This window comes from Diaporthe amygdali (assembly GCF_026229845.1).
Source record: "Diaporthe amygdali strain CAA958 chromosome Unknown NODE_3_length_2959817_cov_65_330692, whole genome shotgun sequence".
Taxonomy (NCBI): Eukaryota; Fungi; Ascomycota; class Sordariomycetes; order Diaporthales; family Diaporthaceae; genus Diaporthe; species Diaporthe amygdali.
In genome coordinates, this window is record NW_026517023.1 from 2048329 (window position 1) to 2062160 (window position 13832).

The 13832-nt window shown below is 56.0% G+C and overlaps 6 protein-coding genes across 6 annotated transcripts; 5 read left to right on the top strand and 1 right to left on the bottom strand.

Moving 5' to 3' along the window:
* Window positions 1–275: 275 nt before the first annotated feature.
* Window positions 276–1463, top strand: J7T55_003024 (spry domain-containing protein; the record flags this gene model as incomplete). Its single annotated transcript, XM_053138160.1, has 1 exon — window positions 276–1463. The coding sequence occupies one exon, from the start codon at window positions 276–278 to the stop codon at window positions 1461–1463; it is 1188 nt and encodes a 395-aa protein (XP_052998892.1).
* A 756-nt stretch (window positions 1464–2219) lies between these two features.
* Window positions 2220–3807, top strand: J7T55_003025 (uncharacterized protein; the record flags this gene model as incomplete). The annotated part of the gene is made up of 3 exons (XM_053138161.1): window positions 2220–2391; window positions 2489–2688; window positions 2788–3807. 3 exons carry the CDS (start codon window positions 2220–2222, stop codon window positions 3805–3807), a joined length of 1392 nt encoding a protein of 463 aa, XP_052998893.1.
* A 131-nt stretch (window positions 3808–3938) lies between these two features.
* Window positions 3939–6230, bottom strand: J7T55_003026 (tp-dependent rna helicase rok1; the record flags this gene model as incomplete). Its single annotated transcript, XM_053138162.1, has 2 exons — window positions 3939–6057; window positions 6127–6230. 2 exons carry the CDS (start codon window positions 6228–6230, stop codon window positions 3939–3941), a joined length of 2223 nt encoding a protein of 740 aa, XP_052998894.1.
* A 176-nt stretch (window positions 6231–6406) lies between these two features.
* On the top strand, window positions 6407–8527 carry J7T55_003027 (uncharacterized protein; the record flags this gene model as incomplete). The annotated part of the gene is made up of 2 exons (XM_053138163.1): window positions 6407–6522; window positions 6766–8527. 2 exons carry the CDS (start codon window positions 6407–6409, stop codon window positions 8525–8527), a joined length of 1878 nt encoding a protein of 625 aa, XP_052998895.1.
* Window positions 8528–9634: 1107 nt separating this feature from the next.
* Window positions 9635–11101, top strand: J7T55_003028 (bc1 domain containing protein; the record flags this gene model as incomplete). Its single annotated transcript, XM_053138164.1, has 4 exons — window positions 9635–9658; window positions 9742–9892; window positions 9952–9997; window positions 10327–11101. 4 exons carry the CDS (start codon window positions 9635–9637, stop codon window positions 11099–11101), a joined length of 996 nt encoding a protein of 331 aa, XP_052998896.1.
* Window positions 11102–12946: 1845 nt separating this feature from the next.
* J7T55_003029 (uncharacterized protein) lies at window positions 12947–13519 on the top strand (the record flags this gene model as incomplete). The annotated part of the gene is made up of 2 exons (XM_053138165.1): window positions 12947–13019; window positions 13080–13519. The coding sequence occupies 2 exons, from the start codon at window positions 12947–12949 to the stop codon at window positions 13517–13519; spliced, it is 513 nt and encodes a 170-aa protein (XP_052998897.1).
* Between the last annotated feature and the right edge of the window lie 313 nt (window positions 13520–13832).

The window sequence follows — 13832 nt, forward strand, 5'->3', positions numbered from 1 at the left end:
CTCGTTCATCCTCCTGTAATAGCCAGAAACGGCGTCATCTAGGCGGCCTCAACTCAATTGAACCACATGGCTGTGCTTGTCACTGGTCAAGATAACAGGGCAGCAAGTCACAGACAATTGCAGGACTAGGGTCAAGTGTTTGCACTTCTTGCTTGAGGACAACTGAAACCTGAAACAAACATCGTTGCTGTTTCGCTCACTCAATCAACGAAACGAACCAGTCTCTCAACATTTGCTCCTCTTCTACCAAACACATTAAATCCACAGTCGTGACGATGGGGTTCAGTTCTCTGAAATCTAACAACCCCTTCCGCCACTCATCCAACAATAATGTGGATGACGTGGCCCCACCAGCAGGCCCGCCACCCTCCTACGCCGGCGCCGGATCCGGATCTGGTCCGGGACAAGGAGACTACGCACCACCCCCGGGACCCCCGCCATCCTACGGACAACAGCAGCAGAGCAAGGACGACTACGCACCACCAGCAGGCCCGCCACCGTCCAAGCAGCACGGCCAGAATGTAGCCCACGATGAGTACGCCCCGCCGCCAGGCCCCCCGCCCACGCAGCAGCCACAGCCACAGCACAACTGGCAGGACGCCGTGCCCGACACGTCAGGCTTCCCGCCGCCGCCGGACATCTTCTCAGGCTGGGACAAGTCGCCAGCCACCAACGCGACGTCAGACCAGGCCGAGGCGGGCGAGGACTGGTGCAGGCGCTACACGCTGTCGGCGCCGCTGAACCTGGACCGCGAGCCCGGGCTGCGGGCGCCGGGGATCGTGCCGCGGCTGGTGACGCCGCCGGCGGGCGTGTTCGGCGGCGGCAGCCTGACGCAGTCGCCGGGGACGGGCAGCTGGGCGGTCAAGACCGACCGGCGCAGCGGCGACTGCTGCATCATCGGGTACCCGCACGCGTACCTCGTGCAGCGCGACAGCCCGCTCGCCACGGGGCGGCCGGCGACGGTGTACTTTGAGTGCTACGTGCGCGAGATGGGCAAGGACGCCGGGTTCGCGGTGGGCTTCACGGCGCTGCCTTACCCGCCTTTCAGGATGCCGGGTTGGCACCGCGGGAGTCTGGCTGTGCATGGCGATGATGGGCACAAGTTTGTCAATGACCGTTGGGGAGGAAAGGACTTCACGGCGCCGTTCAAGAAGGGCGAGGTCGTGGGCATCGGAATGACTTTCTCCCCTGGCGCGGGGGCTTCGTCGTCCTCGGGCAAGGGTAAGGGAAGTGGGGGAGCAGCAGGAGGGGCGGGGGCTGTCATCGAGACGGAAGTCTTCTTCACGAGGAACGGGAGGATCGATGGGCGCTGGAACCTGCACGAGTCCCTCGACGCGGAGACGGATCAGCCTGTCACCGGCCTAGAAGGGTATCACGACCTGACGGTCGCGGTTGGGACGTTCGGGCAGGTGGGGGCTGAGGTGGTGTTGGATCCGAGGGGATGGAGATACAAGCCTTACTAGGGCGGGTTGCATTTCCTCTTACTAGGGGCGTGGAAAAGGAATGTGGGTTTTGTCGGGAGCAGGAATTGGCAATAATCTACGCGAACGCCTTTTGGCTGTTGAATGATATCACATTTTCCATGTGACTGTCTTAGATAACTTCACAGAACTACGCGTCCAGATGAATGCTGAGAGCGTTTATGTCAAGCATTGACCTTGTCTTTTGCTGTCTGACAGATCTTTTGGGTCCATGCATGGGTATCGCAGATATGGGTGTTGATAAACGCTGCGTTCTTCTCGAAAGTCAAATATCGAACTGAGACATATCCACCCTAATAGCCCCTTTGCCAACGTTGCCTCTGTCAATTTTCACCTCGCCATTTATCTCATGAGATTCGAGATGATTCTTGTGACGATTCTACCCAGCTTACGCAAGCCCAATCTCGGGATGTCGACCTCGATGGCACCTCACATCCCGTCCCCGCATGGCGGGCTACTACTAAACGTTGCAAGCGCCCTCCACCATGCATCCGGCCCTGCAAGGGGGACTACAACCCCATGGGGAAACAATGGGCACTGACGTGGGGCATGGATATCTTCACTGGAAATCTGGGGTAATTGACGGCATATAAAGGTAAAGATATAAAGGCACCAGAATGTTGATATTTGAGCCATGGAATCCATCAGCCAAGCTTCTTTGGTTCTTCTGTGAACCCGTCGCTTCCCTTCCTCTCGTTCATCTCATCTTGTTGGAATAGGTTATTAGACACAGCGAGGATGATGCAACTTCGTTCTCTCCAGCCCCTGGGCCTCCTCGCCGCCAGAGTAGCCCTTGCATCGGTCACCCTCGAAGACCCGTCTGATGTGATCCCTGCCAGCGACTGGGCGGCGGACAATGCCATCATCCCCGACTATAATGTCCCGTTCCTCGATTACCAGCCCTCAGACAGTGAGCATCTATTCTCTATGTGCACATCAAATTTGCCTCTTTTGGGTTCCCTGTGACGTGTAAAAACCACCTCACTTATGAACTTCGTGGGAAACAGTCGTGGCCGCGAATACCTTCGACGAGAACAGCACCTCAATCGACCATGAGACTTATTCTGCGGATGCCAACGACACCAGCGTCATCCTCGTGGCTGGCGGGGCAGATCTCGACTTGTCGTATGTGGATGTGGTCAAGTATGGATACGCCTCAGACCTGCTCTCCGCCAGCTTCTGGGGTTTCAATGCTGCCATCAACGTGGTATGTTCCACCTTCACACGCCCCAGAACTCATACTGCCCGCCTCATTGCTGCCCGCACTCCACTTTCTTGCGCTTGCTTTGTTGACCACGAATTGCAGGCAAATGCATCAACAGCATCCCTGGACCATGTGAACGTGACCGTGCACAACGGAGCCGCAAATGTGTACGCATACGGCAGCGACACCGTCGTCAACGTGACTAACTCATGGCTGTACTCATCGGGCCCGGTATCGCACGGCCTGTACGCCAGCGGCAACGCCACCATCTACGGCAGCAACATCGCGCACTTCTCGGGCGGGTACCGCAGCTCTGCCTTCTCAGGAGACTCGCCCAAGGGCATAATTTATATTAGTGACAGTGTCGCCCACACGGCGGGCATCGGCTCGGCGACCTTCTACGCCCTGGGCGAGATCTTCGCTGACAATGTCCTCTCCATATCCGAGAAGGGCCCCGTGGTCTTCATGGACGGCGCCCAGAACGTCAGCATCGCCAACAGCGACTGCACGGCCGGCCTGCTGGGCGGCCTGGTCATCTTCAGCAGCCAGGTGCGGCTGTCCGGCGGGCGGATCGACATCAGCGACAGCCGCATCGCCGTCACAGCGGCTGATGCCCCCGGCCTGTGGTTCGGCAACACCATCGTCGACGTGAGCCTGTCCAGCACGCGCGTCGAGCCCGACAGTGGCGTCCTCGTCGTCGCGAACTACTCCCAGATCACCCAGGACTTCGACTACTACGCCTCCTACGCCGACAACTCGGCTCTGTCGCCTGCCGAGGTGTTTATCAGCGTGGCTGAGTCGACGCTCGCCGGCGACCTAGTCGCTTACAACGGGTCGTACATCTCGTGGAACCTGACAGCCCACAGCAGCTGGGATGGCGCCGCGTACTCTGGCTTTGGCGACTCGTACGTCGATGTGGCGCTGGATGCGACGAGCAACTGGACCCTGACTGCGGACTCGTACGTCCAGAATCTCACGGATGTGGACGAGAGTTTGGCGAATATTGCTAGTGGCGGCTTTAATGTGTATTATAATGCGAGCGCGCTGCTCAATGGGTGGTTGGCGAACTCGACGGTTACGCTTTCGGGCGGCGGATCGGTCACACCTGGAACGCAGGCTTGAGGAGCACGGACGCGGTGGCTTATATGAATTTTGGGTGCTCAAAAGCACTATTGGGAGTAATTAGGAAGGTCTTCGGAAGGAAGATGCCAATTGACAAGCATGGATCATGTAGACCGCGTGCACGTGGCTGTTCAAGCACTCTTTCTCTTCCGGCTCTCTTTGATGGCCGCTTTTCGGTTATGCTCCTTCTTCCTCTCCCAAGTACTCTTCGACGTAATCATGGCAGCTCCTGTTCTCCGGCTCTCCACGCCTCTGGTCTTGAGTTTCTTCTTATCCTCTTTCTTCACGTCCGGCAGCGCATCCAGCAGTGCCCTCAATACCTTTGACTCCTCCTTGCCCGCCTGCTTCTCGCTCATTGCAATCACATTTGCGAACGTCTTGATGTAGGGCATATCGTCCTTAGTGTACAGCGTCACTGCCACACCTCCCTCGCGACCTGCCCGTCCAGTTCGCCCAGCCCGGTGCACGTACGCTGCGGCGCTCGTAGGGACATCATAGTTGACAACACCGTTTACGCCGGCGAAGTCAACGCCTCGCGCGAGGACGTCTGTGGTGATCAGCACCCAGATTTCGCCGAGGCGGAAACGGCGCATAATATTGGAACGGACTGAGTCCGACAGTGACGAGTGGAGCACGGCAATGCGGGCTGAGCCGCCCGCCTCAATTGGAATGTCGTATTTCAATTCTTCGTGGAGAGCGGTGGCCCGATCGATCGTCTGAGTAAAAACAATGAAAGGCGGTCGGAGAGATGGGCCTGTTTCAGAGCCAGAGACGGGATGAAGGAGCTGGCGGAGGGCGTACAATTTTCCAGGCTCCGTGGCAGTGTATGTGAGTTTGTGTGTCACATTCGGTACCGCTGTGTCCTTCAGTCCAACCACCAGCCGGATAAGAGGCTTGGATGCGGTGCCCAGCACCTTATAATGAGACTTCAGCTGCTCCGTGGCGAGGGTCTCGATGTTAGATCCCATCGTTGCAGACCAGAAAGTCAGGTGTAGTTCTGGATTGGTGCAAGCCGTCCAGATGCCAATTGTCTGATCACGAAAAAGCTCATCCAGGAGCACGTCCGCTTCGTCCAAAATCAGAGACTTGACAGATGGGATCGTCCGCTTCGTTTTCCTTTTGTTGAGAAAATTGAGCAGTAGCATGGGCGTTGTGACCAGTATGTCGGCCTTCGTGACTGGCTTTGTAGAGTCGTCCTCGTCGCTCTCTGAGCCCGAATCTTCCTCTTCACTGCCGTTGGAAGACTCGCTCTCGCTCTCCTTCTCTTCGACCTCGGCGACACCGTCCTCTGCGACAATCCGCATGCCCTTTCTCATAGCCGCGATTTTGATTCCCGTGCCTGCAGTCAACTTGAGACCCTCATTGTGTATTTGATTCGCGAGTTCTCTTGTGGGCGCAACTATGACTGCCTCCAAGGTGTGCACCTTCCGATCCTCGGATCCAGCCCTCCTCTTCATAATGCTGTTTATGGCAGGGATCAAGAAGCTGACTGTCTTCCCACTACCAGTGGGTGCGACTCCCATGAAGTCGACGGACTCGGTTGGCACATCCTCGCCCAAGGCACTTCCGAGAGCGCGCACAGGGTCTAGTAGCAGAGGCAGACCAGCCATCTGCACTTCGGTCGGTTCCCGGTATCCCTGAGCATCGAGGTTGTCCGCCAGTCGGGAGGAAATGTTGTAAGTAGATCTCAGCTCGCTAAAAGCCTGCAGCGGTTGTGGAAACAACTGCTTCTTGTCTGATTTGACCTCTTTCGCAGCTGCCTTTGCCTTTTTCTTGCTCTTCTTGACTTTTGATTTCTTGTCAGCCCCCGCCGAGAGGAGCGTGAACTTTAGTCGGTGCGATCGCAGGATTTGTTTGCATTCGTCCTCCTCCAGCAGCTTCGCCTTTGGCGATGGCTTCAGGTTTTGTGTTGTTTTTGGTGGCGCGGAAGCCTTTTTGACGCCCTTCGTGGTATCCTTGGGGGCGAAGAAGTCCAGGTCGCTGACATCTTCTTCGTCACTTCCGTCCTCTTCGTTCTGGGCTGCCCTCTTTCTCTTGGTGCCTCTGGTCGTCCCCACGTCGTCGTGGAAGAGCTGTGCGTTAGCTCGACTCCCGGATGATGGGAGTGCGCCACTGGGTGCCGATTTGCCAGCCTTCCCCACGGTCGTGCCAAGTGACAGAACCCTGAAGATATCCATGCTGCGCAGTGAGAAGCCCTGAGAGACCTGGGCAAAGAAATCGGCGCAGTCTTTTGTTTTGCGTTCGGGTGTTCTGCTTGTCGCCAGCCAGTCGGAATGTCAGTAGTGGTCAAAGTGAGATTACTAGAAGTGATCGAGTCACTTCAAAATATATGGCAGCATTGCATGATCCGTCGTTGGTGTGCAAAGTGGTGTCTCGTCCCCCGCGAGTAGACTGTAATCGAGAAATTTCGAGGAGCTGTCCATTATCGATAAGAGGCTATGCCAGCTGGCGCCAGCTGGCACCAACCAGAGATCGAGTGGGAACAACGCCAAGTCTGGGCGGCGAGATAGACCAGGTGTGCAAGTGCAGGCCCGGACACGCCGACACGACATCAAGGTGCCCAAACTGCAAGCGGTAAGCGAAGTACTTACAATACACGATGGTCTACGATTGGGAGACACATAAAGACACACTAAAGCGGCTATATGTGGACGAGAAGCGATCCATCGAAGACATAATCTCGTATATGCAGACGAGCCACAGCTTCGCACCCAGGTACGTTGTACTTCACGTCGTGTCTGCTTGCACCTCGGGCAACAGCCGGTACGGCGACCTCTCATTTACGGACTGCCTCGGCGCGTCTTCTCCCCTGCCGTAGAGGCCCGCGCCGGCCAGCACGCACGGCGGACTCCGTGTCCATCCAGGTTCTCACGGCCGTGCCGGAGCCGCAACCAGGGGTGCCCAGGTTCTCACTCATCCGGCATTGCACTTGGTGCTGAACCCGTCTTTTTGTTGTAGTAAGCGCGCATATCAGGCTCAGTTTCGACGCTGGGAATTTCCCTCAAAGCACCAGCCTGCTCTCAAAAATGACCGGCTTGTCGCTCGCATCAAGGAGCTATGGGAGCGCAATCTCTCCCAGGCCGAGATGCTGCACGTCCTGAATGAAGAGGACGGATACAACATCAAGTCGCGCGAGCTGAATCGCGTGCGCAGCAAGCACAGATGGCTGCTCCGGGTTCCTACCGGTAAGACCAAGGATGGTGCCGACCTCTCCCTGCAAGCCGGGACGAGCAATGGTGAAGACGACGAAGATGATGATGAGCTTCAGTTGGCGATGCAAGATCCATCTTATGGCCTCCCTGCTGTGCCTGACCTTGCGTCGCAACTTAGAGAGGAGCGTAAACGCAAAATGCAGGCCGAATCTGCCGAACGCTGGGCTACTAAGAAACGGCGGCGGCGCACGAGGCAGTATGCTGGGATGCCTGCTGATCCACCCGGGCCCCCTCGATTTCCGTCCGAGACGACGCTCGGTGAAGGTCAAGCCATCCTTGGACTGGACAAGACGGCCTACAACGCTGTTAGGAACAAATTTCAGTCCATTTGTGAAGGTGCGGGGATCGTAAAAAAGTCGATAGCAGGCCATGAGGCCTGGGAGTCTGCCAAAGAGACCCTGATTGGCGAATTTAATGAACTACAGAACGCATTCTGGGTCGACAAGGAAAACATAGATAAGAAGAAGCTCGCGTTGGAGGTTATATGCTCGGATGTCACTAAACGCATGCGTTCTGGAGGCGACAAGGAACTGTGGTTGGCAGATGCGAAGAATATCCTTGGCTTGAACCCGGAGGAGTCGAGGAGAGTCCGGTCCGCATTCTACAAGATTTTGCAGTCGGACGGCTTTACATCTAAGGTGGCTATGGGGCCTGAGCGCTGGAAGGAGCTCAAGCAGAGGTGGATTGATGAGTCCGACATGCTGCAGAAGATTTTGAGCAGGCTTGATGATGCACAGAGCCACGACATGAAGACAAGGGCCGTCGAAGCGCTGGCAAGAGATGTCATGAAGCGCTTGAGGGACGACCAACGCAGAGGCAAGGGTTCTAAGCAGAGCAGGGCCAGGTCTTCTGAAGGGCTCGCAGGGGTTGAAGATTTCGAAGATGGTGCTCCCGTCATGGATAACATGGGCGAGGATGCTTCTGGTTTCGGCACACAGATGCTTGTTCCGCCCAGCGCTGGTGATACTCAGCAAGGGCACGCTCACTCAAGTCGTCTAATTCCTGATCACCAACTCCTCGGTACTCAGATGGGCATGCAAGTACCCATGGATACCCACCTTGGATCATCGATGCTCCTAGATCCAAATGCTCAGAACCCGTTTGTCGACCCAAATCAACAATTCCTCTCAGGACCGTCGTCAATGGCAGCTCCGTCACCATTCGATCCCCCGCGACCAGCAGCAGCCCCGGTCATGTTCCAAACAGCACCTGTCACGAACACTGGGACCATACCGATCTACATCCGGCTGTTAAGCCCCGCAAATATCGACCCAAGAGGTGAGGTCTTTATTGCTCTCTTGACCTCCCAGTCGTTGGAAGAGCTCAACCAGATCGTCGAACAGAGAGTTCCAGGCTCGACATGTGTCCGTGTAGAAGGTTTGATCAAAATGCCGGGTATGGAAGGACAATTGGTACCGCTGGAAATTGAAAGCGATGAGCACCTGGGCGCGTACCTTGCGCAGGCTCAGGCGCAGGCGCCGTCTTTCAACGTTAGGTTGGCATTTTAGCTGAACTTGTCCTTTGACCGTCACGGCCTACCCACCTTGCCACCACAGTCGTCGGTTTGTCTCGTCGACTTGCACCTAGGTGCGTTGAGCTCGTGGGGCCAGAGTAGTCACTACGGCCGTCCAGAATCCAGACACCGAAGATCAAGACGAGGCTTAGGTGGCTTGAGCATGTCTGTATAGCTTGTTTACTTGTGACTTCTTCAAACATGAACGCGAATCCCTGTCTTTCAAAACAGATGGAAATTCACGCTGTGTGAAGGAAAGACTCCCTTCGCAGAACATCACCTGCTTTTTGGCTTACACTGCCGAGTTCTGGACAACTGAAACCGGTTTGATGGACCCAAGCATGCTTCCAAGTCGGTAGCTCCACGGGCTAGCTACAAATGAGATGTGAAATCTCTGACAACTCAGACGAGGAGCAGAACGGTCTACCCATGTATATGCTTCTGGCATTGCTGTTCTAAAGTTCGTGTACTATGAAGTACCGCACTGTCCCTCATCCTAACACATCCTGTGAATCGTGAAAATTGACCAGTCAAGACTTTTGGAGTACAGTTTTCCATCTTCTCTACATCCGTAGCCAGAAGCGAATGTAATTTCTCAAACATTCCGCACACGGACTTCACTAATGACTACAAATGGATACATAGGTATTGTGGACTGAGCCTTTCCCTTGCGCCAACTGATCCACCAAATTCATGACGGTTTGGTTGGCTCATGACGGCAGCGGCAAGTAGTAAACTTACCATAGCTGGTATAGATCAAGTTCTTGCCAGCCGTACAACCGAATTGTCAAGTAGAGATTGAGGTTTGAAGGTGATAAGTATGCTATTACTTGCAGTGGTAGGGACGACGGGTTAGAATGCATGTCAGTCATTTTTGTGTACAAGGTTGGAATACACTGCGCGATTCTTCCTCAAGCCACGGCCTGCAGAAGTCTCGTGTAAAGCTCACCATCCCCTAGGTTATCTCAAGATACTGGCTCAAAGTTTGTCCAGGTGGTTTTCCCTACCTAAAATCAAATATTACCTGAGCCAAGATGGACCATTCATCCCATCCAGCGCCGAATCTGGCACCTTCATCAACAAGACCGCCTTGCCGTCCTTGATGGAGGCAACACTCGAGGATTTGGTATGAGCCCTGGAAAGAGGATTGCCATAGATCTCGTCAATGCCTATACTGCTCGAATAATTGAAGTCATTTTGACTTTGCAGGTGGTCACCGACCTGAGCCCAGACGCAGTGGACATCGCAGGGAGCTCGGATGCGGAGCGTTACGAGGGAGCCACGAGGTGGGGCCGCTACATGGCATTCCTACCCTCATCAGGGACAGCATCGGGGCTTATATGCTCTGCTAGATGCAAAGGTCCCACGCGACTCGACTGTGGCCGCCAAGTATCGTCCCGTATGTCGAGCCGACTACAGACATCGTGGATATTGCCAAGCAGAGGAAGTTGAAGGCGAAACTGTGGTATGGGGATCCATGTTTGGGCGTCGATACTGTGAAATGAAGGGGAAATCGTGAATAGAATGAAATAGAGATTAAGACGGGAAAGAACGTCCGATAGGAAATCACCTTTTCCACCATGGAAAACAGAAAAACACGTGTGATTGATTGCGGTGATGTTTGGATGAACAGGTGAAAAGTATTATTAGTCATCATCAGCGAGGATGATTCATCCTGCTTTAGACCTGCCAAACAGAACGTACTCCAAAAATTTCACTCTCATCCCACACCTGTTTAAGCTACGCGGCCCGGCACTTTGACTATCACGGATATAATCTAGCTAAACAGGAAAGGATGCTCCTCAGGCAGTCAGAGCCAGCAGACGTGGACGGCTACATCTCAGCAGCGACGATGGGCCCCGATCAAGCCCAGGACACCGCCCCACGGATCGACCCGCTGGACGACGTCTTCGGGTCCGATGGCGACGATGATACCACCCCTGCATTTGGAGGCAACGAAGCCTCGCACATACGTATTATCCGTGACACATCGGCAGCGCAAACGCACCCCTCGGACATCCACCGGCTGCGGCAGGAGCACACCACGGCAGGCTACCGCGAGGGCATCACCGTGGCCAAGGGCACCAGCATCCAGGCGGGCTTCGACGAGGGCTTCGGGCTCGGGGCGACGATCGGCCTCAAGGTCGGCTACCTGATAGGGTTGCTGGAGGGCGTGGCCGGCGCGCTGGGCAAGGACCCCTCGCTCGCCGCAGCCCACGCGGAGGCAGGCAAGCTCCTAGCTGAGGCACGCAGGGAGCTGGGCCTGCAGGCCGTGTTCAGCCCGGAGTACTGGGACTCGGACGGGACGTGGAAGTACGAGGTCGGGAGCCGGGAGGGGCAGGAGGCTGCTGAAGTCGTGTTCTCGCACGTCGCTGAGGCGCACCCGCTTGTGAGGAAGTGGACTGCCAGCGTTGAGGCCCAGATGCGGAAGTGGGGGCTAGAGGAGCAGGTGCCTCTGCTGCAGCGACGGGATGAGGAGGACGATGTCGTTGAGCCGGTGGCTAGGGTGAAGGCAGTGGCCCAGTCCCAGCCTGACGCGAAAGTAGGGAATGATGCGCTAAGCTGGTGAGGTTCCAGTTGACGTGGGTAGACATGGCGAAGGCTTGGACTGGCAGGAAGATCACGAGCACGGTCGCCGACACTTGCCCACGGGCTTGCGACCCGATGCTGCGGTACATGCATTCCGGGTGCCCGTACATCCGGCCAAAGCAGCAGGCCGGCAGCTCAGCACGGACGGCTCGACGGGCGGGTCGCCTTGGCCGAAGACATTCCGTGCGAACAAGCGGCTAAAGGCATGCACATGTCAAATGTGGCAGCAGTCTTGTGTAAGTCAGACTATCTAAGCGCCTATGGCTACTTCCTCACTCTCGAACCAAATTGCTAATAAAGCGGGCTCTCTGCAGGAACGAACTCGATGGCTGCCTGCCTCAGGGTCGATGGAGATCAGGACCCAGGGGACAAGAATGAATTGGGTCAGCATGCGATGATGCTGGACCTCTCTCTCGCTTAATAGATTAGGTTCCCTGCAGACGGAAACCGGCCGAGTGGAGAAGCAAGGTCCTGTATGGGTCGCCTCGAATGCCCAAAGGAGACTCAATTGTCTTTCTTTCTTTGGTGGTACCATGCGCCCAGTCTGCCAGTCTCACGGCGACGGGCCAACGGTAAGGCTCACGGCGTCATTGTGGATGCGACCTTCCTCATGCAGCGATCGATTCTTCTGCAGTGAGGCACAGTCACCATCGAGGCTGGAGAGCCAGATTGAAGAGTCAATTGATTGATTGTTCACAAATCCCGGCAAAGTCCCGAGAACAGAGAACAAGGGTAGCTGGATGTTTATTTCTGTCATCCAAAGAGTGGGAACAGTCAGTGGAAAGAGTGCAAGAGAGAGTGCAAGGGTGGAGGGGTGGAGGATGGTAGTATCCAAGCTTACTGAGCCACCTCTTGCCGAATCCTTCCCTCTGCAAGAACAGCCTGCCTGCCACCCTGCCCACCCTGCCTTGCACCTTACCCTTGCACACACAAAATGCCACACCGCGAGGCAGCTGCTTTCTGCTCCTTCTGCTTCTTGTTCATCCTTTCTCTTTGCTGGCAGAAGACTGGCGGGACTGGCAGGGCCCAGCTTAGGCTACCACGTACTAGGTCTATATGCTGACCGCATCCTTCCCTTTGACACAACCCCCGTCGCCCCGTCCCCTCATCCCAGGCTTTCCCGCTCTTGGCTATGGCTCGCCGCCAATCCCGTCTTCTGGAATGCGCCACCGAGGTCACCTGAGTCACTTCCTGCGCGCTGCTCAAGTGCAAGAGAGAGCGCCAGAGGCCCAGGATTGGCACCGTCAGGTCTTGCAGCTTCGCTCACCCCGCCCCGGCCCCAAAGTAACCAGTAACCACCCAGCCGGTCGTGCCCAGGGCCGTTGAAGCGAGCATGCACACGGCACGCAACAGCTGGCTAGCCTTGGCCTTAAGTCCTTAGGTAGCCCTATATGCTAGCTAGCCTGGCCTGAGAAGGGCTTGAGCTGCGTGGGTGCTGGTGCTTCAAGGCCCCCCCGCGTGTGGCCGTCTCGCATCGCATCGCATCGCATGTGCCCACTGATCGCGTCGCATTCCAGTCCCGGTCCTGGGAATCCATCGTATAAGGGCTGTCAAGGTCCCACCCCAGGAATCCAAGCTTAAAAATACCCTTACTCCCTCCCCGCCCACATTCACACTCACATCGCATCCCTTTGGCCATATCTTGAATATAATTTTTTTTTATTCCGGCCCTCACCCTCCAGAGTCGTCGCCGGAGACTCGTTTCTGATCGTTTCTCCAACATCAGCCGGTGCCCGCCCAAGCACCGTTCCCAGGCGTATACTCGGACTAGAACCACAACCAGCTTGCCCATCCATCTGACGTCCAACCAACCCCACACCCCACCATGTATACAACGGCCCAGAAACCGCTCGTCGGCGACTTTGCTCAGCCAGCAGTAAATCCACCACGGAATTCCAGTATGCTTCACCCCAAATATTACCAAGTTATTCTTCCAGCCCTGCTAACATGGTTCACAGGCCGCCCACTACACCACTCCCACTCTCACTACGAGAGCCCCTTCCAGCAAATCGACATGAGGCCTGGCGTGCTCCAGTCCACAACAGATTTCTTCTCGCAACAGCTCACCGCCATCAACGCCTGGCTGAGCCGGCAGCCCCTGGTGTTGACGGTGTTTCTGGTCGCATGCGCCGTGGCGCTCTTGGGGCTGGCGCTGTTCCTCTTCAGTGCCAGGAGATGTCTCAGGAGGCAGCGCCTGCTGCAGGAGTGCCGGCGCCACTTTGACGACGACGACGACGAGGGCGGGTTCGCGGTGCACGAGAAGGGCGGTCACGGGCCCGCCCGAGGCGATAGTCTCCCCGCTGAAACACATCTCGAATTCGGATTGAATGGAGCTGGTCACACGGAGGGCGCTAGCTTCAAACACAACCTGCCGTTTCACGTTTCTGGTTACTTATGAACAATTCAGCCTTGTTTTGTTTTAACCTTTTTCTGGCATGGCCGAGGCTGAACTGCTATCTCATTTTTTTGACAGCTGGAAAGCTGGGAATGTTTCACGACGCACCGACTGATGAGATCAACTACCTCTCCCGATTCAGACTGGCGAACCAACAAGAGCACTCACTCGCTATTCAGAGAGACTGCTTTCATGGGCAAAGATGCCCGGAGCACCGTGTCGGCTTGGCAGTGGGGTGTATCCGAAGGAAAAAGAGTATGTCAGTGAGATTGCCAAGATAAATCCAACATCTCAAAGCGGGAACAAGCGGCCGCTC